General features: G+C 42.7%; 1 protein-coding gene across 1 annotated transcript; it reads left to right on the top strand.

The window, feature by feature from the left end:
- Positions 1–224: 224 nt before the first annotated feature.
- ANKRD33B (ankyrin repeat domain 33B) lies at positions 225–20,114 on the top strand. The gene is made up of 4 exons (XM_017738707.1): positions 225–266; positions 609–804; positions 6,856–6,996; positions 13,845–20,114. Exons 1-4 carry the CDS (start codon positions 225–227, stop codon positions 14,693–14,695), a joined length of 1,230 nt encoding a protein of 409 aa, XP_017594196.1. The 3' UTR covers positions 14,696–20,114.
- Positions 20,115–21,723: the final 1,609 nt, after the last annotated feature.

Below are 21,723 nucleotides of genomic sequence, written 5' to 3'. Positions count from 1 at the left end.
CTATCAGTTTGCTGCTGTGGTGTGAAACACTATCTGGGTACCAAGCATAGTTACAAGGTTTACCTCCTGGCTTGGCTTCCTTCTGGAAATTTTACAGCCTCCAGCTGTCATAAAACACATTAAACAGGACCTCTAAAAGCAATTTAATTTTATTTATGATTATAAAAAAAGGAGGCCTAGTTCTAATGGGAAATCTGAATTATTTAAAGATAGCAACAGGCAGTATGAACAGAGCTCCAGCCTACCACTTCCCCTTCATGGAACAAGTAGTTGTTTTTCGGAGAATTAATATTCAGAGCAGGTCCAGTTCATCTTACCTGCTGGGTTCATTTTATTATATAATAAAATCAGATTTATTCTCATTTGGATTGAGAGTATATAGCCATAGAAGCACAAGCCATTTATAAACAGTTACTTTGCATGTAGCATAATATAATATCTACTCTCTTAGGTATTTCTGAGGAGTATCAAACATTGCTTGCCAAAGGGCAGAGATAAAAAGAAGTGTTTTGGATCTGAACATTGTGCCTGGAGCTAATCACTAGTTATGGTGATATCTTTTCAGTTCTTCTGTCTGGAAAAAAATATAAAATAAAAAAGCAGTCTAGCATGCTTCTTCAGTGCATTTTTTTCAGTCTGGGAATCCTAACTTTCATTTTATATTTTACTTACAGAATGGTCTTATTGTTGCCTGTTACCAAGGTTATGTGGATATTGTAATGGCCTTAGCACAATGCCCTCACCTTGATGTGAACTGGCAGGACAACGAAGGGAACACGGCTCTAATTACAGCTGCACAGGCAGGTAAGGCTCTCTGTATCACCTCTTCCATACACGCTCTTGGGAGGAGTGTGTGTTTTGGCTATTTTTTTTTTTAGGATTTTTTTTTTTCAAATCCCTAAAAGAAATTATGTTGTGTAAAATAATCCTGGCCAAACCCACTCCCAAGTAAGTTTGTCATGATTTTCTTTGAACTGATTAATCTACAGTAGTATTTATCCAATAGATTAGGGCAGCAAAAGCAACACATTTTTAGTAGATGCTATTAATTATTTTAAATTAGAAATAAAGAAAATCTTATCCCAGGTGTGCAATATTATACTGCTTTGTTCCTTTAAACTGATTTTCTGAAGTTTGCTCTGGCAAGCAACAAATGAACACTGTGGACGTGCAATGTGCTGCATTAGTACTTTCCTCCCCTGCTTGCTGCACCTACCTCAGAGTGACTGTAGTAACTGATGACTGTAGGAAAACCTATCATCATTAAGAAATACCTTAGCTGCTAAAACATTCTTCACCCACTCCATAGTTAGAAAGCAAAAAAATCTCATCAGGATTTAGTGTTTGCCAATGATCCTTTTGTAGCAGCTGGTATCAACATCAACCATGTTATTCCTGACACAGGCAGAAGTGAGAGCAGGGTTTAGCACAAGGTGTTCTTTTATCCCAACCAGCATGGTAATATTCAGTGAACGAGTGTAACAGATCACTTAGATGTAAGAGAAACTCCCAGGAGAGTTCCTTATTCCTGGTGTTCAGTTAGAAAACAATAATTTGATTATTTCTTTTAAAACTGAAGGGCTGTGCTTTAATCTTTAAGGGAAGATTTAGCTTCCTCTAACAAGTGTTAACAAAGTGCTAATGCACGTAAATCAGGAAAAATTTCTCCAAAGAAGGATGCCATCACTTTGTAATCTAAAAGCTGTTCCAGGAGCTGCCTAGATCTGCATCTCTGGTTTCCTTTGCCTCCTTCAAGCACGCTCTGCAAAGGCAGTCACTTTACAAGGAAAGACACAGCTGGTCTTTATCATGTCTGCTGGCTGATGAAGAGTATGGGATGTTTGTGGGAGTTCATGGGACATAGTCCTCACTCCCAGGAATAAATTTCCATCAAGGAATATCAATGGACATTACAAGCCATGTCTAAAGATTGGAGCAGTTAGGTTTTCATGTCAGTTTAGTAACAGTGCCACTGAACGTTCCCAGGTAGTGCCTAACCTTGCTTTGTGTTGTACCAAAAAGTGAACTCTGCTAAAGTTACTGCAAGATGGGTCTTGAATACTGAAGAAAGAATTGTGACCACAGTAGGCAGACTCATAGCAAAGCCATGAGTACGAGTACAGTAGCTTTCCAAAGAAGGTAGAAAAGTCTCCAAAACACGAATCTGCTTTTATTTATCTGCCCTAATATAAATTTGGACTAAAAAAGTTTTAACACTGCCTCCTGCTTGACCTTTATAACTCATGATAATGAGCTGAGAATTAATCCAGCAGGCTGACATTGACTTGACACTCTCTGCCAGTACTTGCTATTGATCCCCAAAGCAACTGGAAATTACTGTAGTCAGCAGAAGCTTATACAAACCCCCAACAACTTGGATGTTTTCCCCTGCCTGTGCTAATCCTAAGCTACAGTGTTTACACCAGTTATTTAATTAATTATCACAAGATACTGGTGTAGTGTTAATAGAGATTACTGTGAGGTTAACATTGCAACCAGAGGAGCTACAGTGCTATGGATGCTGCTTAATTATTGCTGGGTATTAAGTAGTAACACTGAGCAGTGTATCATAAAGACCTGAAAGCAGAGCTTATGCAAACTTGCCTTTAGTGGAGAATTTATTTGGTGGGGGGGGGAGGTTTAACTTTAGGGTGTGAAAGTAATCACACTTTTACAAAATAAATTATTTTGAGATCACTGTTATTTATACCAAAACTATGGGTTTTCCTGTGGAAGGTCTAATATCAAATCCACATTATTTCAGTTATTTGTAAGGTAGTATTTGAAGGTTTCAGAAAGTGCTGCCATTTTTGTTAGGATCCACTGACCAGGTGGGTCAGGGATTTTGGGTTTGAGTCCCACCTGGGGTGCCAGAACTGATGCCTTGAAGCGTCTACCTGAAAACAGAGGCTAGACAAGATTAAGAGCATAAAAGCAGGTATTTATTTGAAGTGCCTTCAGTAGGAACACCTTGGGAGTCAAAAAGCTTCTGAGGGGCTACACCCAAGATGGCCACTGGGTCACGGGTTTTTAACACTTTTATAAGTTTGGTCCATTTACATATTGGGGTTAATTCTCCAATTACAATTTCAGGCAATGAAGTAATTACCCCAAGTTTCCCCCCTCCCCCTGTTCAGAGGCTTTAGTTTACATATTTCAGGGCCTGGGACAACAAGGTGTCCTTGAAGTGCAAACCTGGAGAGGCTTTGTTATGTCTAACCAGCATGGGAGAACAGTAGCTAACAGGCTGTATGAAGTTTCAGAGTTACACACTAAGCAATATTGCAAGGACAATGCAGAAAAAAATGGGAGATTGATAGAAACAAGCAATTGAAATAAGATGTGGAAAGAAAGGGAGGAAGGAGAGTGACTTTAAAAAAAAAATGGGAAAAGAAGGAAAATTACTTTTTTTTCTCAGTTCTCCTGCTGATGGGGACATAGCTACATCAGTGTATAGTAATTGGCATGCACTGGTGTTCAGAGGGAGTTGTATTTGCTTACAAAGTATAGATGTTTTATGTTACAGCCATCAGTTTGGGGCAAGGCTGTAGAGTCGGGAACACAAATTGGAAGTTATCCCAGTTCCTGTTTATTAAGAAAGACATGAGAACACAAACACCTAAAACGCCCAGAGGAAAAAGCATTCTGGGTGTCCTTGGTTCCATCCAACTGTGAGAAAGCATTCACTAACCGCAGGCCAAACACAAGCATTTTGCAGGTACAATTCAGGACTGAAATGTTACTTGACAAAGCATCTTCCTTACTATGCAGCTTATACTTCTGCCTGTGTTACACAAATTATTAGGCAATATTGTCATCATTATAGGCCTTTCCTTTGTGGCAGCAATTAAGTGAATTAAGCTATTACAGACATCTGTGCTGATCTCTATATATGGCTTGCAGGGAGAAGAAGTGTACCCTTAGCATGCCAGTTCTGGTAGGAGATAGAGCTGGCTTACAAACAGCAAGAGCCTGTTTGAATTCAGTATAACCAAACTGGCTGAGTCCAGGCTCGTTTATTTTAGAGATGCATACAGCTTGCACAGCAGACTTTGCATCACAGGAGACTCACTCAATTAGGTACAGGCTGCTTGTTCTCCCAGACACAGGAGAACCAAAGCAAACTTTATGGCCTTAAATCAAAAGTGTATGACAGGGTTTGAACTAAAACTTGGCAGCTCTGAATTTTGCTTTGCATTTGATATCTGTTTGAACTGGAAATCTGAAGCAAACCTCAGAGCACAGAATATCCTCCAGATGAAAATTGCAGTGGTTTTCAGGAATCCCTGAGACACAAAACTTCTGGGAATCACAAACTTTAAATTTTCTTTCTTATTTTACTGCTGATAATTTTTTTGGTCTCATTTGAGGCCTTTGCTAGTCCCCTGGAGAGTTTTGGTTAAGCAAGATTTTCAGGATTAATTCAGGATCACCCCAGATTTGCAAAACATCTCTTACTGTAATTATACTTTAGGCAAAGGAAAGAACATCTTTAGTGATGTAATAACTCCTGAAAAATCTTCCGTCTTATTATTTCTAGTTGTTTCAGTTTGCCTCTGTTTTTTGTGGTCAAAAAGCAGTATTTCAACTGTTCCAAAGCCTTCATGAAGACACATGCTCTACATCACTGAAACAGAGAGTGTCCTGCAAAACAATTTGGGCACAAAGATTCTCCCAGTAGCAACTGATTCCTTGCTAGGATTTGATTTTATGCCAAAAAATCAGCAAAGCTGAAGCCTCTGTATTGAGTAAGCTGGACCAGGTCACTTGATCCTGCCCTGAACCCAGTTCACTTTGGCTTTGTTCAGCTTGTTATGGTTTGCTGAATTTTTATATTTCATTCTCATTGGATTGCTCAAGGTACAGGGAGCTATTTATTTGGTTTTCTCTGACTTGGGAGTTGCTCATCTGAGCTGCACTATCTCTACATTTGCTCAGGTTTCATGAGAGTCTCCAGTTATGCAGAAAGGTAACAGTCAAAAAAATTATAGGAGAGAAAGTAAACCTGCAACACATCTTAAATTAATTGGTAAAGACTTTCTTAGCCTGCTTTTCAAAGTGAATGGAAGACTGTGTTGGTACAAAGTGGCTGCTGATGAAATTGACACCAGATGTGACGCTATAGACTTTTAAATTGTCCTGTATGAATTATAATCTGCTTCAGTAACATTTCTAGATGAATTTGAATGGCATGCATTACAGAATAGTCAGCTGGACTGCAGAGTGAGATGAGAGAATACTTTTACATCTCCTACTAATTAAATTGTGATTGTTGCAGCTGCCTGACAGACGGCATTATTTTATAGAGCATCAAAGCATCATAAAATGATTGACAAGTGGAGGGAAAACTGCTTTGAATGAGTCATTATGGCACTAGCTATTCGTCTGATAGTCCAATTATAAAGATTTGATGTCTTAATTGGTCTTCCAACCATTTAGCTAGAGATGTGTTCAGCTCCTCAGTATAGCCTTGCAGACACCAGTTATCCTGGCATACAAGGCACATGAATGGCAACAACAGTTGCTTTTAGAAACAGAACTTAAATAATTCATTTTACTACCAAAACTGAACATCAGTTCCATTTTCCAACTGCAGGAGAGTAGACAAGTGGCTTTACACTGTCAGATGGAAAAATAAAAATGTGAGATCCTACACAAAATATTCCTTTCTCTTGTATCAGGCCTGACATGGTTCATTAGCATTATTGGCTGGAATAACTGTGCAATCATCACTTTTTAATGAAGCACCATGATTCTAAGGCTCAGATTTACCAGAGGAGGGGAAAAGCTGAACCTTTGCAGTCAGTTCCCCCAGTGACGTGTCTTGGTTTGAGACCAATTGGGAGGAAACATCTGAAATGAACGTGTCCTTGAATAGAAGGCAGGTTTCAGCAGCACCTCCCTCACCCAGGTTCAGAAAGAATCTCTGGAGGAAAGTGAAAAAACCTGTTTATTTAACAAGCAAGGTGCGCTCAGGTACAATGGGGAAAAAATGAATAATGTTAGATAATAAAACCTCTCGCTGTGAAGAAGACCTGGTAGATTCAGAGTCCTTTCTGTAGGTGTGGCTCTGCTCTCTCTGGAGCTGGGGTGTGTCCTGGGCCCCTCCGGGCTGCGGTGTGGGGCCTCCCGGTGAGGGTGTTCCGGACCGGAGCAAAGCTGAACAGTTCCAGTTTGAGAAGAAGAAGCCACAGTCCCAGGAAAACTCCTGCCTCAGCTAATGAACGAGAAGCTAGCTAAAAAGCAAGAGAATACAACTCTTCCCTTCTGCAGAGCTGAGCGCTGGGGACAGAGCGCGAGGGAGTTATCTGTGTTTTTGAACACAGCTGCCAAAGGAATTCCACCACCTTTCCCCCCCATCTCTCGGATCTGGCTTAAAGGCACAGAAAGGCACAGGATTCATGTCTGGGCAATAAGCAGGCAATAGAGGATCCAGCATCATAAAGTCACCCCAAAACAAGATGGAACTTCCTTCCATAAGCTGTAGGGATTCCCTTTGCAGTGCTACTCACTGAGTCAAGAAACTGGGGCCCCTTGCAACCTCAGAGTGACTACCTCTGGTCTTCAATTATTCCCTTACCTTAAACTGACTTTTCAGAAAGGAGAGCAACTTGAGAGAAGGTGGGAACCCATGTTTTCCACCTCCTATCCCAGCATTCTGGTCACAAGTCAGGGCCACTTAACCCTAAGGCTGATGACTGCAATGAGTGGAAGAGGACACTAAGAAAAGAGATCTTATTAATTATCTGCATTTTCCATTTATCAGACCTGCAGGAGTAAATTTTTGGTTTATCCTTGAAACAGAACCTTCATTCTGTGACATATTGTTTTTCTGTTTCTTTTGTTTCTTTAAAGGGCACATAACCATTACAAATTATTTATTGAACTATTTTCCCGGGCTTGATATTGAGAAGAGGAATGCGTTTGGATTCACAGCACTGATGAAATCTGCAATGCAGGGCCGAACAGAATGTGTGAAAGCCTTGGTGATGGCAGGTATACAAAGTGTTTTGCTTCTTCTTTATCATCATCTAACTAAATCCTAACAACTACCAAGAAGAAAACTGGCTCTGCTTCCTCTGAGAACTGTAGTACAGCCTTCCCTGGAAATGGGTGCAGCTTTTAAATAAGCCATAGTCAAGGCAGTGAAGGCACATTCTGGGGGAGCACTCAGTTTGCCTGTACAAACTCACCCAGGAGCTTTCCTAGAACTCTCAGGGTGAGACTGATTGTCCCCAGGAGAGTTTGGGGAGCAGGATCATCAAAATTTGTAGAACAGAATTTAATGAAATCCATGACAGAGGTGGGAAAGGCTCACAGGGCTCTTGCTGTCAGCTCTGTGTGTGACAGTGCAAGGGTGGGACCAGAGCCAGACCTCCACTTCTGCCTCAAACTGTGGCAGGGACTGGAAAGCTTTGGGGTCTCAGGCTCCTGTCAGGAGAGTTGGGTGTAGGGGCCATATCCCACAGGGAACATTGGTGGGAAATTTGGTGACTTAGGATTTTTTTAATACCTCTATAGCTCTGAGTTTGGTCTCCAGGTTTATGGGCAACAGGGCACCAGCAGGTCTGTCTCTGCTGCAAGGAGGGAGCTGAGGCACAGGGAGTGAGCAGGTCTCTGATAACAGGAATTATGTTTCTCGCTCTTGGCTCTTGTCTGCAGTTGAGTTCCCAGCTGTACTGCATTGCAAGTGAAGGGGTCCTGGAGAGAAGACTCAGAAGACCTCTTGAGGGGCAGCAGCCTCTACAAGAGCAGTCCTAACATACAGCATCTTTCAGCCACAATATTGCATGGGTTTTTTTATATGAAGTAACTGGTATATAAACTGGTAGATAATAATTAAATATCTAGCTTATATTAGTATATATTCTTGTTTTTCAGTTGCAAATCTATGACACGAATTAAATATTATGGAAATAATAACAAATGGAATGTGAGTATTGTTAGTGTCTAGATCAAGAGTCCTACAGGTCCATTTCATTGAGGAAGATCTTGAATAAGGAGTTCATTTCAGTGATTTTGCTGTCACAAGAGTCTAACCCCTCATAATCAGAATATTTTAAGTCACAGGCTTTTATCAAGCCTAGTGATATTACTATCCTTCATTTCATAATATCCAGTTTCTAGACAGATATGATAGTATTTCTGTGTCATTGATATGACACAGAAAACATGATGTGGTAACTGGTGTGTTATTTTCTGCTAGGTTCTGTAGCCTCTTACACTGGAACAAAGGCTTAGGAATTGGATCATTCATTTTATGTTAAATTTTTATGACAAAAAATTATGAAACTGTTGTCAGAGCTCAAACACTGCTAGAAGCAGATGCACTTTCTGGACTCACACATACTTCATGCAGATGCTAGTTCAGAATTTTCCATTGTGTGTTATAAATCATCACTTAAAATGAAGCTCCAATCCTATGATTTTCTGACTTGTCAAATTGGTCTTACGGTGTCATGACCTATTATTATCACTAGAGATCTGAGGGAAGCCCATTCGTTCTGTTTGGGTCACTAGAAGTTGTTTCACAACCTTTCAGCTATGTAAATAACTCAGTACTTGTTATTCTGATTCTTATACAAAAAGTATCAATATCAAAGTTCACTGCTTTGGTTGCTGCCTCTGGCATCTGAACAGCCACTTCTTGTTTCGATGGTTCATAAGAAAACAGAATATTGGGGAGAACAAACCTTTGGCCAGCCAGAAAATGGCTTTCTTAGCCTCCATCTTGAGTTTGCCTACAGAAAGTTTTATCAGCCTGTTTTTGCATCAGAGATACTGAGGATACCAAAGATTATCCACTGACTAAAGATCTGTAGAGTTAATATACTTTTGATTTTCTAAATTGAAGTTTCGGTGAGTACTTGCAGTTCCTCACATTTTCAGCTGAAAATAGGGGCCACGAAGGAAGTGCGGTAAATTGCGTGCCCCCATTTTAATATCTGAGTATTTTTGAGCACTGCACAATCTGGTGACATGGAGGGAGGGCAGGAGGGAAATGCTCATTCAGAATGGATTTAGAAGTAGTTTGAGACTTATGGGACACTGAGTGGCTGCTGACAATGAAGTGCTAGTGTGCTGAAGAAGGTAAAAGAAGTTGTTATTAAAAGATTTGGTGAGAAAATCAATTTGACAAACAAACCAGCAAAATTCTATATCAAAATATAAAAGTGTATGGCAACATAGAAGGGAAACACCCATAGTCAGCTGTGGGTCTACTTGCACAGCTACAAAGCAGTTTATGTGCATTTAGAAAAGAGTTACAGCCAGGAGGTTTTTAAACCCAGTATCCGTTCAGTGGCTTGGGTAAGACCTCTACTGATGGCCAGCTACTTATGGCAATGCAGAAGGTCAGTAAAGCAAAATAACTCACCTTCCTAGCTGCCTTAGCATGGTTTTAGCACAGTCAGATGGGGAAAGAGGTAACAGCAATGTGTGACAGATGGTCGGAGCTGGATTGCCAGTGACTGCTCTTTCTGAAATTTGAGTTCCTGGAGGGGGGCCAAGGTCAATCACTACAAGATTAAGGCACTCTGAGACACTTGGCCATAATGTTGCTCTTTCAGAGGGAGTCTTTGGAACATGCGAATTTGCTATTCGTGAGTGCACAGCGGGTGAAGGGTGGGCCCGGTCTCCCACCGGCAGTTTGTCACAGGCTGCTGCACTGCCAGCACCGCGCCACTGCCAGCGCTCATCAGGAGAGCCAGCCAGAAATGCTGGTTGTTATTCACGTGTCAAGCCCTGCTGTAATCTCCAGTGTAAACTCAGTGCTGCTTTAGTAGCGCTGTTGGAGTGGCCCTGGATCTGGAGACTGGGCTTTAAACACTGGACTGGTAACAGAGCCTGAGCCACCTCAGCCCCTGTCTTTAAACTCAAGATGCCAGTTCTGCATCTCAAAAGGACATGAAGTCTTAATAAAATAGGATATTTATATCCTAAAGGAGCATGTGTATTCAAACTAACTGTGCTGAAAATGATGTTCAGGGCAACTTTTAGGAAAAGCAAGGCAAGTACAGCATTCCTGAAAGAAAACTTGTAGGCTATACTTACCCTGAAATGACAATTGGTTCCGTAAGACTGCTATCACGTTTACAAAGGGACATGACTACTCGTGTCTGTTCCAGATAAGGCATTCTGCTGAATGACAAGTTTGTTCAGGAATGTCTCCTGATTTGTGCAGAAAATCAATAAAACTATGGTAAATCATGCCTTAGAAGAGATTTTGTGATACAAGGTACAAAGTCAGCATCGATTTCTGTTAAAAGATTGGGATTTCAATACTCTGTAGTATTGTTTTCTGAGATAAAGTTTCCAAAACACCTGGGGACTCATCTGTCAGAAGGAGTGGGCTTCTCCTCAAAGGGAAGTGAGCCAAGGGTGACAGGAAGGCCTCAGCACCAGCCTCATCAACAAAGGCGGTCCTTTAAGGAACATGGCAGGGCTGGTGAGAACAACCTGGATCAGCCAGCACCACAGGGATTGCCAGGCAAGTCCATGATGATAAGGGCAAGCCCATAGAGACAAGGTGGATCTGAGGTCAAACACAAAATTAACTCTGTGGGTCAGGGTCCAAACCAGGAGGGCACATGGCCAGGTACAGGCACAGCCCAGACAAGGACCAGAGCTGAGTGCAGCCCCCAAGCAAAGGTGGGGAGCCCCCAGTGAGCACTTTCTCACACTGTTCTTTTTGAACTACTCTTCTCCAAGGTCTCACAGTTGCACCATAGCAGAACTGGACTGACTTTTTCTTGAGGATAGTGCTAAGCAGCTGTCTGTACCTCTTGCTTGCTTACAAACTGAGAATTAAATATGATGTTTGAAGACAATTCCTTTAGCTGCTGTTCTTCCTGTATTAATTCCTTGCCTGTTATATGTACACCAAGGAAACAACTTCCACACAGTTTGCCACAGTCACAGTCAGCTCTTGTGGGAAGGAGTTCAGACCGAGGCAAGGGTTAAGAAGGGACCAGGGAAAGATGGGACAGATTCAAGAGTAGGAAGCTTTGACAAACAAACCAGCAAAATTCTATATCAAAATATAAAAATGTATGGCAACATAGAGGGGAAACACCCATAGTCAGCCGTGGGTCTACTTGCACAGCTACAAAGCAGTTATGTGCTTTGTGAGATGGGACAGATTCAAGGGTAGGAAGCTTGGGTAGGGAAGTTCAAAAACAAGTTAGTGAAGCAGGAGGTCGTGTGTTTGTACATCTTATTCCCTCCCCTCACTGATTTATCTGTAACTTCTGCAGTCATGAACTTCATCAAACCCTTCTGCCTTTAAGACCTTGAAATCCTTTCTTCAAATCCACAGCTGGTGAACTCTTTGATTTGATTGACTCTTCCTCCTCTTTGGCTCCTTTCTGCCTTCCAATCTGGGTGCCATGCTTGACTCCCTGCAGTGCCCTGGTGCTCTCTCTGAGTGGTCCTTTCTGCAAATTTCACTTAAATTACACTTAAACTGTGATCAGCAATATTGCTTAGGGTGTCTCCTTCCACATCCATTCTTGTTCTGTATCTCCAGCATCCTTTTTAGGGATTTTCTCAAAGACTTAGGAATTAACTTAATAGAGTTAAATTTGAGGGTTTTATCACTTTCCCCGTGCTCTCTTTTTCCCTTTATTTTCCTGTAATGACAAAACATCCTTTGTGGGAAAGGGTATACTGAACCCATTACAAACTGGTTTGTGGTTGCCTTTCCTTATTTTGAGTACTCCTAATTCTAGTTTGAAATGCTGTCTCCAAGGTAATCCACCCTGAAAAAAAATTATCATGGTATTCTCTGGCCTTTTCCTCAGGTCTCTGGACATCTCCTTGCAAAGCAATGGGACAGACTGTCGCTTTTGTGACAAAATCTGTGTAGGTCAGTTTTGTGTTTGCTGTTTGAAAATGGTCCTTCATCTGGTAAAGAAGCCCTTCAATAAATTCAAAAAGCCCTTTAAACTCTTTCAAGAAACCCAGAAAATATCTGCAGGGCCAAAGATATGAGTAAACCATGACTGAACATTGCAGAGCTCAGTATGTTGAAGGCAGCTGGGCAAAGAGCCCGTGCCTGTCACAGGGAGCATGGCGCCGACCTGCCGACACGCCCGTCGATTTACAGAAGCATGCAAAGCTCCCTCTGAGATCTGTCAGAGTTCAAAGGCAGGATATAAAACAAAGGATTTTCAGCTTAAGAACTTGTCTGCCTGACACCAGAGTGTTCACTCATTCTATTGATTTCATTCATTCACCTTCATACCCATATACTGTAAAACATCAAGATGTGTGTGCCCAGGTGGTGTGCCCAGGATCACTTGGATGCGAAGCACAGGATGTGGTGCCAATTATCAAGTCCTTGACACATCTCTGAGATTGTATTGAATTGGTGCCATCAAGCCAGTTTTTGGACAGGTCTTTTGTATCCTTTAGCGCTCACCAGCTGTAATCTGTTGGGTTTTTCCAACAGTATCCTGCTAACTTCAGCTTCCAAAACCACTTGCTGCTGCTCATTGTTCTGCAGCAATTCTTCACAGGTGCACTCTGAATTGAGCTTTCTCTGTGACCAGGGCTGGGCACATGCCATCCTCATTGACAAATGCCCACAGTCCCACTCTAATATCATGGGAGGACTTCCCTGCAGCTTTCTGGTTGCCAAGGGATGTGGATATGGTACTAAAGAAGTTGTAAAGGAAACCATAGAGCAGACTAGGATGCCTGCTTCTCCTGATGCTCTTGTATCCTCTCTTCAAGCATCCAAGTGCCCTGGAGGAGGAGTGTAACTCCACTTGAAAACAAAAGAGTGAAGAACAAGGGCAAAAGCCAACATGTCTTATAGGAAGGTAGAGAGATCAAAAGGAATGCAAAGATGGAAAAGGATGCAGATATATAAGAAAAAAAAAAGAATGGTGATGGGGAAAGACATCAGAATTGGAGGGATAAAGATTATAAATTGGGAATGGGAGGAGGATAGGCCACTAGAAACAATTTCCTTCCAGGACATAACACTTCAAATGTCTAAGCCTCTGCTGTGTAGCCTGTATCCCAGCTGCCTCTTACGACTGGTCTACTTGGCAATAGCAGAGTGTTTTGGCTAACAATTACTTCATTTTCTTAGGGCTGGTAATCTCAGGTAGATGAGAACAGCTGCTCTGGGCTCAGACTGAAGGTCTGTCTCACCCATTATCCACTCTCTGATATTTATGGAAACTTTCCTTATATTTGATCACCCTTGTTACCATCCTCTCAACATTTCCTAATTCTACAGGGTCCTTTTAGATGTAAGAGAGCATGAATTGCACATTTGTTGTTTTGTTTATTTCCCCCTTTTTTGCTTTCTATTTTTTTCCATTTTTAATGCTTTTTAAGAAATTCATTATACTTTATTGGCTGTTCTTACCCCTAGTGAGCAGTGAGTGGATATTTTCATGGAACTTCCGATCATTAACCTTTCTTCCAAGTGGCAGTGACTGTTACAAAGTCCACTATTTTATATGGGGAGAATTGTTTCTTTCCATATCTGTAACTCTTTTCCTGTGAGCTCAAGGGAATGAATATTAAAATGTCAGTCAAGATTAAATGCAGGTAAAGTTAATTTTTTCATTATTTGTAACTTAAAGAGAATTTCATATATAAGTCTTAATGTATTTTACCTTGTTTTAAATAAATAAGGAGTTCAGAAAGTCAGGAACGTGATCTGTCCTTAATTCCATGTTTATTTTGACACAAATATTATTGTGTATTTATGTTGTATTGCAGGGGTCTGCTGGACTCACCTCTGATCACAGCAACAGGAGTGTAGGTGGTTTAATTAATTAACACTAATTGTTTTTCTTTTTTTTTCTTTTTTTTTTTTTTTTGAGGGGCAAATGTTCATGCAACTGACCCAAGCCGTGGACTGACTTCATGGGAATGGGCTTGTTTCACAGGAAGATCAGAGTCTGCCTTGGTCATGCAGAAGCTGATGGACAGGCCATGCCCAGAACAGTTTTCTGATCAATATAAACCAGAATGGCCAAAAATGAAGGAACTTCTCGCCAAGGCTGCAGAGCCAAAAAGCTGTTTGCAGAAGGTTTCTGAGTGTGTAAGGGCAGCTGTCTCATTCCGATCTTTCTATGGCCCAGAAGAGGATGGGGTCCTTGACCACATGGTGAAGGTGACAACAAGCTTGGGAAGTCCCTTCATTGCTCTGGCATGCCAGACTGTGTGCCCAGGCAGCCCACCTTGTGTGGGGAAACGCAGACTGGCAGTGCAGGAAATCCTTAGGAAGCAGAGAGCAGAGGAGATCCGATTTCACGACAAAGATCACATCAGCAGCTATGAGAAGCTCTTTCAGAACTCCAAAGTCACAGTGATCCCCAAGAAGAAGGAGCGTCGAGCCAGCCTGCAGCCCATCAGCATTTCAATGTCCCAAGTGAACGCAGTAGCCACGAGGAAAGCAAGCCTCCTGCCGCTCCATCTGCTTCGACGGAGCAGTGTCCGGCCGGGATTTGTCATCCCCAAAGTCCGTGTCAGCAAGGCTCCCCCACCCACCTTCCAGCCAGAAAAGGCCAGAAGGAGGAGCAGTGCAAAGGATGACCCCTATCTGCAGATTCCCAAATGGAGATACAAGGAGCTAAAAGAGGAGCGGAGGAAGGCAGAGGAACAGGAGAAGAATAGAGCAGCAGAGGCTCAAAAGCCGAGGCAGGTGTCTCCTGCCCAAAGCAGGACCTGATTTAAAGGCAGTTGCTGAGAAGGTTCTTGAGCCACTGAGTCTTGTTATCCTAGCAAGGTAACAGACTGACTGCCTTCGTGCATGCCCACTGCTCATGGAGCTGGAATACTGAGCCATGGCCTTTAAGGAGCAGAAATACAGCAAGGGCTATGCCACAGCATGTCTGATGGTGGAGCAGGAAGGTATTTTGAGGTGGAAGACTTACTAAGCTTACCTGTCTGCTGTTGACAGGAAGCTCTAAGTGGTGCAGTCCTCTTGTGGATTCCTGTTTTTCCAGCTCCAGGTGAATGACTGAGAAAGAGCTTGCAAAACATGTGTGTGAAAGGATTGTATTTTGTGTTTGTTCATTTTGTAATGGACCAAATTAAGGAGCTGTGGTTTTGACACTAGACATTCCTCCCTCTCGTTCCTTAGGTAGACATATTGCAAAGGTTTATAGTAATAATTTAAAATTGATCCTAGTGTTGGTTGGCAGTGAAAATCCAGGTCTACAATTGTTTTGGATATTCTAAGCACTTTATTTCTATTCCAGTAAACAGATTTTAAGTACAGGTATTCAACTCTACAGGTCTATACAGTCTATATGGATGCAGTTCTTAATGCTGTTGTTTGCTCTGCTGAATCTAAAAAGGGCTTAATATGAAATATCTCTGCAGTTGAGGTATTCACATCTTCTGCAAGTATAAATCATGTGCAGGGACTGATTTCTTTGAAGAAATAGAAAAGATGAGATAATTTTTGATTGCCACCATCACCTAAGATTTGCCTCCCCCACTAGATTTCCCTTTATTCATTGTCTGTTGTCTCCTCTTTAGTCTCAGGGAAGCTTTTGTCATTGCTTTTGACTGTGAAATAAGGGAGATGGGTGAAGCACAGTGGATATTTTTTAGGTTGATATTTATTTTTTAAAAACTCACCAGGTTTATTGTGAGGCTTTCCAGATTATAGACAGGACAAGAATATTATGCAGCTTTCAGAGGTGTCAAATCCAGCTATATGCTGGCAATACCCAGTCAGAGATGCAGTACTAGGCAGCTCAGCCACTGATGCGACCAGATGTCCCTGCAAGCTTTGGTACTACACCTCTGGGTGCCCGAAGAGGGCAGTACCTCACCCCTCTGTCCCTACACTGGGAGAAAACCTTCCCTAGTGTCGAAGTACATCTCCAAGTGGCAGTTCCCACGGGTTGCTGCAGGTTCCTGTGCTCCACATTAAAGCTTCCTCTGGTTGTACCAGCAGTCAGCCTGAACAGCAAGCCAAGCCCTGGCAAATTCTGATAAGGAAGGGCTGTAAACCTGCTGCTTGCTGAAGAAAGACCACACTCATAGAAGTAGAGGTCCAAGGCAAACAGCACAGAGCCCATGCTCAGGATAAGGTTTTGCTCAGGCTTTGCCCACATTTGAACTGAAATGTGCTGCAGTGTGTCCTCCTGAAGGTGTTGCTGTACTGGAGCCCAGGCAGACCCCACCTGCTGCTGTCACCATCTTCTCCCCGCAATTAAAGAGAGGGGAAACTTTTCCATCCTTTAGTCCCAGAGCACAAAGGCTGGCCACAGTCTCACTGAATTTGTAATGAAACTGTGCATGTCATGGGAGAAATAAATTCAGTCGATTGAAAAGTAGCACCCAAGTCAGCACTGCCAGCTCCTGTCTCCGGGGTCTGACAGAGGTTAGGACAGATGTGTGAAACAGGGGTTTTTCCACACAGCCTGTTCTTTGTACTTCTGTGCTGGCCAGACTGCATTGCCAGGTAGCCTCCTAGGTCAGAGCTGGAGGAATATGCACCTGCTAATACACCTGCCTAGTCCTGGGAATATGAAGAAGGTTTTAACCCTCAAGTGCATCAGTGCTGCGCAATTCATAGGCACCAATGTTGTAATGGCTTTGGAGCGGCCAGAATACAAGCTGAACTCGTTTCTTTGGAAAGCAGGAAGACAATCTTTTGGCTGTCTGTGGCAAAGGTATCAGGATAGATTTCAGACTGGTACACTGGATTGAATGGTTTAACTTAATTTTTGTTTACTGCCAACCCAGGGTTTTGAAGATTTAGCACTCAGATTTGGTATCTGAAAAGCAACCTGTGCTGCAGCTGAGCACTTGAATTTGCACTTTCAGTACCACCTGCAAGAGACCGACAATTGACAGGTGCTCTCAGGGATTAACGTACAGAATGCTAGAATTAGGGACTGGAAATTAAGCCTATTTTCTAATCCTTTGTACTTTACTGTGTTTATGTGCAAAAATGTGATATTTCCATTAAAAGAGGCACAAGCTGTTAAACCTATTTGGCACCCTCATTCTTCACAGGGGTTTGGGGATGCTGCCTTTGACTTTCCAGTAGATCTAAAAGCCTATTCACTTTCACCAAAGGACTCATCAACACCACCTGAAAGAAGTTTGGTTTCCCTGGAAGGAGTTATTGTGAGTTAAGTTCCACTCCTTGTGATTTTTTTCCCTAGGAGTGAAGGAAAACCGCTACATTTGTTCCCCAGCAGGTTTTGGCTGGTCATCTCGCTGGAGAGAGAAGTCATTGCTTTGCTGGCCTGTGTCCATGTTGCTCTGCTGCAAGCTGGTGGTCTCCCAGTATCCTTGCAGACAGTGTGACTCCATTTTGGGCATCTGTGTAAAGCTTTGCACTTGCTAGTTTTGGAAGTGGAGGCCACAGGTGTCTGTGTCCTCATTGTCTTCCTCCCCTGCTGCCTCACTGCCCCCCAGCTGTCTTCTCCTCTTCATCACTGTCCTTACCCTAAAGGCTGCACCCCTCACTTGCTGTTTATGTTGCCTGTCTGAAGGTTGTAGTGGGCAAAGCTCCCACGAAACACTTCCTGAAACCTGTGGCAAACAGACCACAGTGGAGGAGGAGGAGGCACACCTGGCTTGCTTTCAGCCATCTGCCCCCTGAGCTGCTGCTGCTGAGGACGATTTGACTTCTGTTGGATTTCAGCACAAATAGAGTGGTTTGGTCTGTGTTTTGTTGTGGATTTTTTTCCCAAGAGACCCACAACTATGAAATCTCAGGCAATACTGGCTGCACTTCAGGTTGCTCCTGGTCACTCAAGCAGCACAGTTTACCTCCTAAAACAGAGCAAGCAAACCCTTGGCAGCACCTCCTGGCAGCTGGGGCCCCTGAGGGAAGGCAGAGGTGCCACTGCAGAAAGATGCTCCTTGGAGGGAAAAGGGACATTTATTCCTAGGGCAGAGGAAGGTTTTCTACCTGCCTTCAGTGCCAGGCTGCAGTCAGGCACATTGGTGGGAAGAATGTTCCGGAGTGTGGTAGCTGGAGTAGGGACTGTGTCTGCTGTCACAGCCACTGTGTGTCTTGGTACACCGGGAGCACCTCACCACGATGCTCCCAGGAAGCTCCCAGCCCCAGGGGCTGACTGAACTGCAGTAACTGCACTAACAGGGATTTAATACAGTGACAGTGGGAGGTGAAAGTCCAACTGCTTCACAACATTCTCTAAGATTATGTTGTGCTCTCATCTCTGGTGAGGAAGAGCTTCACCATGGGGGTCCCCAGTAGCCTTCCTCCCGGAAGGCACCATCTTCCCCATCGCCCAGTACCAGCCACTGTGCTGGGCATCATCCAAATAAGGAAAAAAACAAAAAGGTATTCATAGATACCTCCAAAGGTATCACAGGCTGTCACAGTGTTGGAAAAGAAGCCTGGAAAATGAGAAGGGCCAGCTCATCTTGTTTTGGAGAACAGGAATTTTCTTCTGTCTGAAGAATTCCTATGTACAGTTAAATATAGTATTTATGGAAAAAAATCATAAACTCTGGACCTTTTTCTTTGGCTGTGGAGCTGTTGACCACTGGGAAGTATAAATTATATCAACCAAATCAATGCTGATACTGAGATGTGCTTTATAATGCTAAATATGCTAAATAAGGATCTCCCAGACTTGGCAAACTGTATGCTCCAAATCAGGTCCCCACCTAGAAAACATCTATATAATTATTTTAATATACATGGTATTACACTAATCCGTACCTGTACAACTACATACTGATAACACAGTCACACATAAACATATTAATATATAAAATAATGAGAGACATATATAAAACATATGTATACATACATATTTACAATCTTCTAAACATATATTATTAACACATATACATATAAAAAGACTCTTACCTCCTAGTGATAATGTGGAGCACTTATATATGTTAATGATGACCGTCTCTCAAAAAGCCAGTAGTAAATAATTGTTGCGTAAGAGGAACAAATCATTTGGGGTATATTATGGAGGCTACAAAGGGAAAACAGACCAGCTGCCTTTTCACTGAACACTATGTAGCCCTTGCATGGAAAGAGGCGGAGATTATGTGAAAATCGTACTTCACTGGATACTTAAAGTTATTATGCACATTAATTTTGCCTAGTCAGGTTTAAATTTGCCACTTCTCTTGGCACATTTGAATTTACAATGGCTGTAGCATGCTTTTATATCTATAAAACTGTATATAGGTTTGTGGATAATTAGTGGGCCAAATGCTGCTGTTTCAGTCCTCTCTCAGGGAAACAGAAGAGGTTGGGAAAATGGGTTCAGGTGGTTCATTTTCCCCTTCCCATTGTAGCAGCTTCCCAGATGAATGATGGTTTGCCCAAGCCCTCCCTCCCAAAATGATAAAAAATGAACAGAAACCCTCCAGAGGCAGATGTGCAAAATCTGTGTTTGTGGATGCCATCCTGGATGCATTCAGTGGTCTCTCACAAGGTACTGATGGAGCAGGGAGCTCCTGTAAATGTGGATCAGGAAAGGGGCACAGGAACTGCAGGAACATCTCTGCTCCGTGTGTGTGCGGGTGCCAATGGGATTTTTACTCTTGGTGCCATAGTAACTGAAGTCAGCTCAGAGAGGTGCTAACCACAAAAGGTGCCTCCTGAGTCTGTACACAGCTTTCTGCTGACAAAGGTGGTAAAATATTTACTTTTACACCACATGCAGCAGCAGGGAGTTAAGGTTTCCTTGTGTTTGCTGCCACTATACTGAAGCCAGCTTTTTGCAGAAGCCAGTAGTGTGGGGATGTTCTGCGTTATTGTGTGAGAGTGCTAATGGGACACAAATCAATAAGTAAGTGGGGAATTTAAGTAATGGCCCCACTAAAAGTTCTGCTCCAAACCAAGGTGAAGTAGTGTTTCAAAAGAATATACAAACACAGTTGTACTGAAAGCAGACATGCTCTATAATGAGCTTGGCTGCTTTCCCAGGGAAGTGTAGTGGAATAGTCGTCACGCAGCATTTACCCAACTTTTGTGCAAATGAAATGTGGTCTTTGACCGCCTGGTATCGTTTTCAAAAAGCTGCAGTTGCAGCCTCCTGAAGTGTATTCATATGAGTGAAATAAAACATTTGTTTGGTGAGCAATAGAACTGAACAGACCAGCCATATTAAACTAATTTTTCTTTGTTTTGGTCTCAAAAAGTTGTTTAGCAAACAGAAATTCCACTAACATGTTCATAAAAACATACTTTGTGGGTGTTTTACATTATCAGTTTCTCACCTGTGGCTTTTGAAAAATGTGGGGTTTATTCTTTGCGTGATTGACTGCATTATCCTTTTTTTACTGTTCACAGGCACAATGAGCAGTGTTTGCCTGTGGTTTCCCAGCTCTTCTGCAAGAGCCTTTTTAGCTTTCTGAAGGGTTTCCAGCCCTCATAAGAGTCTACACCTGCTCTTTGCTAGGAGAAACTGTCAGGTACCAAGTGGCTGAGCTACAAGGACCAGATGTTGCTGTGTGACAGTGGCCATCTTGATCATGGTGACCGATGGGCACTGCTTTTGGTTGTATGCTCAAACTGCATCCTCTACATTCTAGGGTGATCACTTGCCCAGTAATTTGCCCACTTATGAGCCTTAAAAACCCTCAACTGTCTCAAGATTTGCATGACCGACTAGGATACTGTGCTCAGAGAAAGCCAAGGGAAAAGTGCTGTGTGTCAGCTGTCCAAAGAAGAGATAGCCAGGTATCATGGTGAGGTCTGGTCTGTATTTAAAAACAACACCAAAAACCCCAATTGAGCTGTTTTAACTGAAAAGCTGAACTAATGTGCACAGAATCTCTTGGGTTGGTTTTAATCAGGCTGATATTCACTTGACTTAACCAATCAGAACTGGTTTGTGATCAAAGTGATATAAATCATTCAACCAGAAATCAGTTTCCATGCAGAGAGCTGTGGCAGCCTGAGTTGTTTCCTGCAAAGAGGGTTGCCCAGTCACATCTCTGACCTGAGGGAAGGCTCTGACCTGGGCTCTCTGTCGACCCATGCTGGTTTCCTTGCAGCTTTCCATTTTTCCTTGTTTCGCTTTTACAGCTCGTTGTTGATGAGATCTCTCACACACAGCAGTCAATGGCGTCTCCTGGAGCCGCTCAGTGCCTCTCGCTCACCTTCGGCTAATTAGCAGTGTCACTTTCATTAACATGGCTCAGAGCTGCCAGGGATCCTTCCCTTCTCACCATCCCCAGCACCACGTTGCAGCTTTGCTCTGTCATTTGGATTTGGGAAACTCTAAACCCCCACATGCAACGCTGGGTAAGAGCTGCATTGTCACCATCCTCCACAGAGAACTGCTCTCTTTCCATCAAGTAAAACACTGGCTTAATCTTTAATTCAACACTGTCTTCTGAGGATCACAGCCCCTGCTCAGGAACAAAGTGAGCCTGACAACAGTCAGAGGCAGAAGATGAAATATTAATCCATGCTTTCACGACATCCCAGCTGGATTATAGTAATTCCCTGTCTGCAGGTCTCCCAAGGCCACCTCCTACAAAACACAGCTTGTACAGAAGCCAGCAGTGGGATTTAACCACGTACTGCAGACAGACAGCCCACCTCCCAGACTCTAAACTTAGGGCTTGTCCAGAGACCTCTCCTCCATTTTTATCTCCAGATACGCTCTTCAATTGCCAGGTGCAGATCACATTCATAACTGTAGCTATTTTTAGTCACTAGGAAAAATCCCAGCCTCAGCATGTGACAAATTAAACAAAAAGCATAAAAACTATAAACATGGTAGG

Source organism: Corvus brachyrhynchos, unplaced genomic scaffold, assembly GCF_000691975.1.
Source record: "Corvus brachyrhynchos isolate BGI_N302 unplaced genomic scaffold, ASM69197v1 scaffold23, whole genome shotgun sequence".
Lineage (NCBI taxonomy): Eukaryota > Metazoa > Chordata > Aves > Passeriformes > Corvidae > Corvus > Corvus brachyrhynchos.
This window is presented reverse-complemented; position numbering and strand designations above follow the sequence as displayed.

Excerpts from the sequence above, each read along its gene's own strand:
- ANKRD33B (XM_017738707.1), top strand. The coding sequence starts at position 225 with ATGAACAGAGCTCCAGCCTACCACTTCCCCTTCATGGAACAA. Across the intron at positions 267-608 it reads ACTTCCCCTTCATGGAACAA|CATGCTTCTTCAGTGCATTT; the intron begins GTAGTTGTTTTT and ends AAAGCAGTCTAG. Across the intron at positions 6,997-13,844 it reads GAAAGCCTTGGTGATGGCAG|GGGCAAATGTTCATGCAACT; the intron begins GTATACAAAGTG and ends TTTTTTTTTGAG.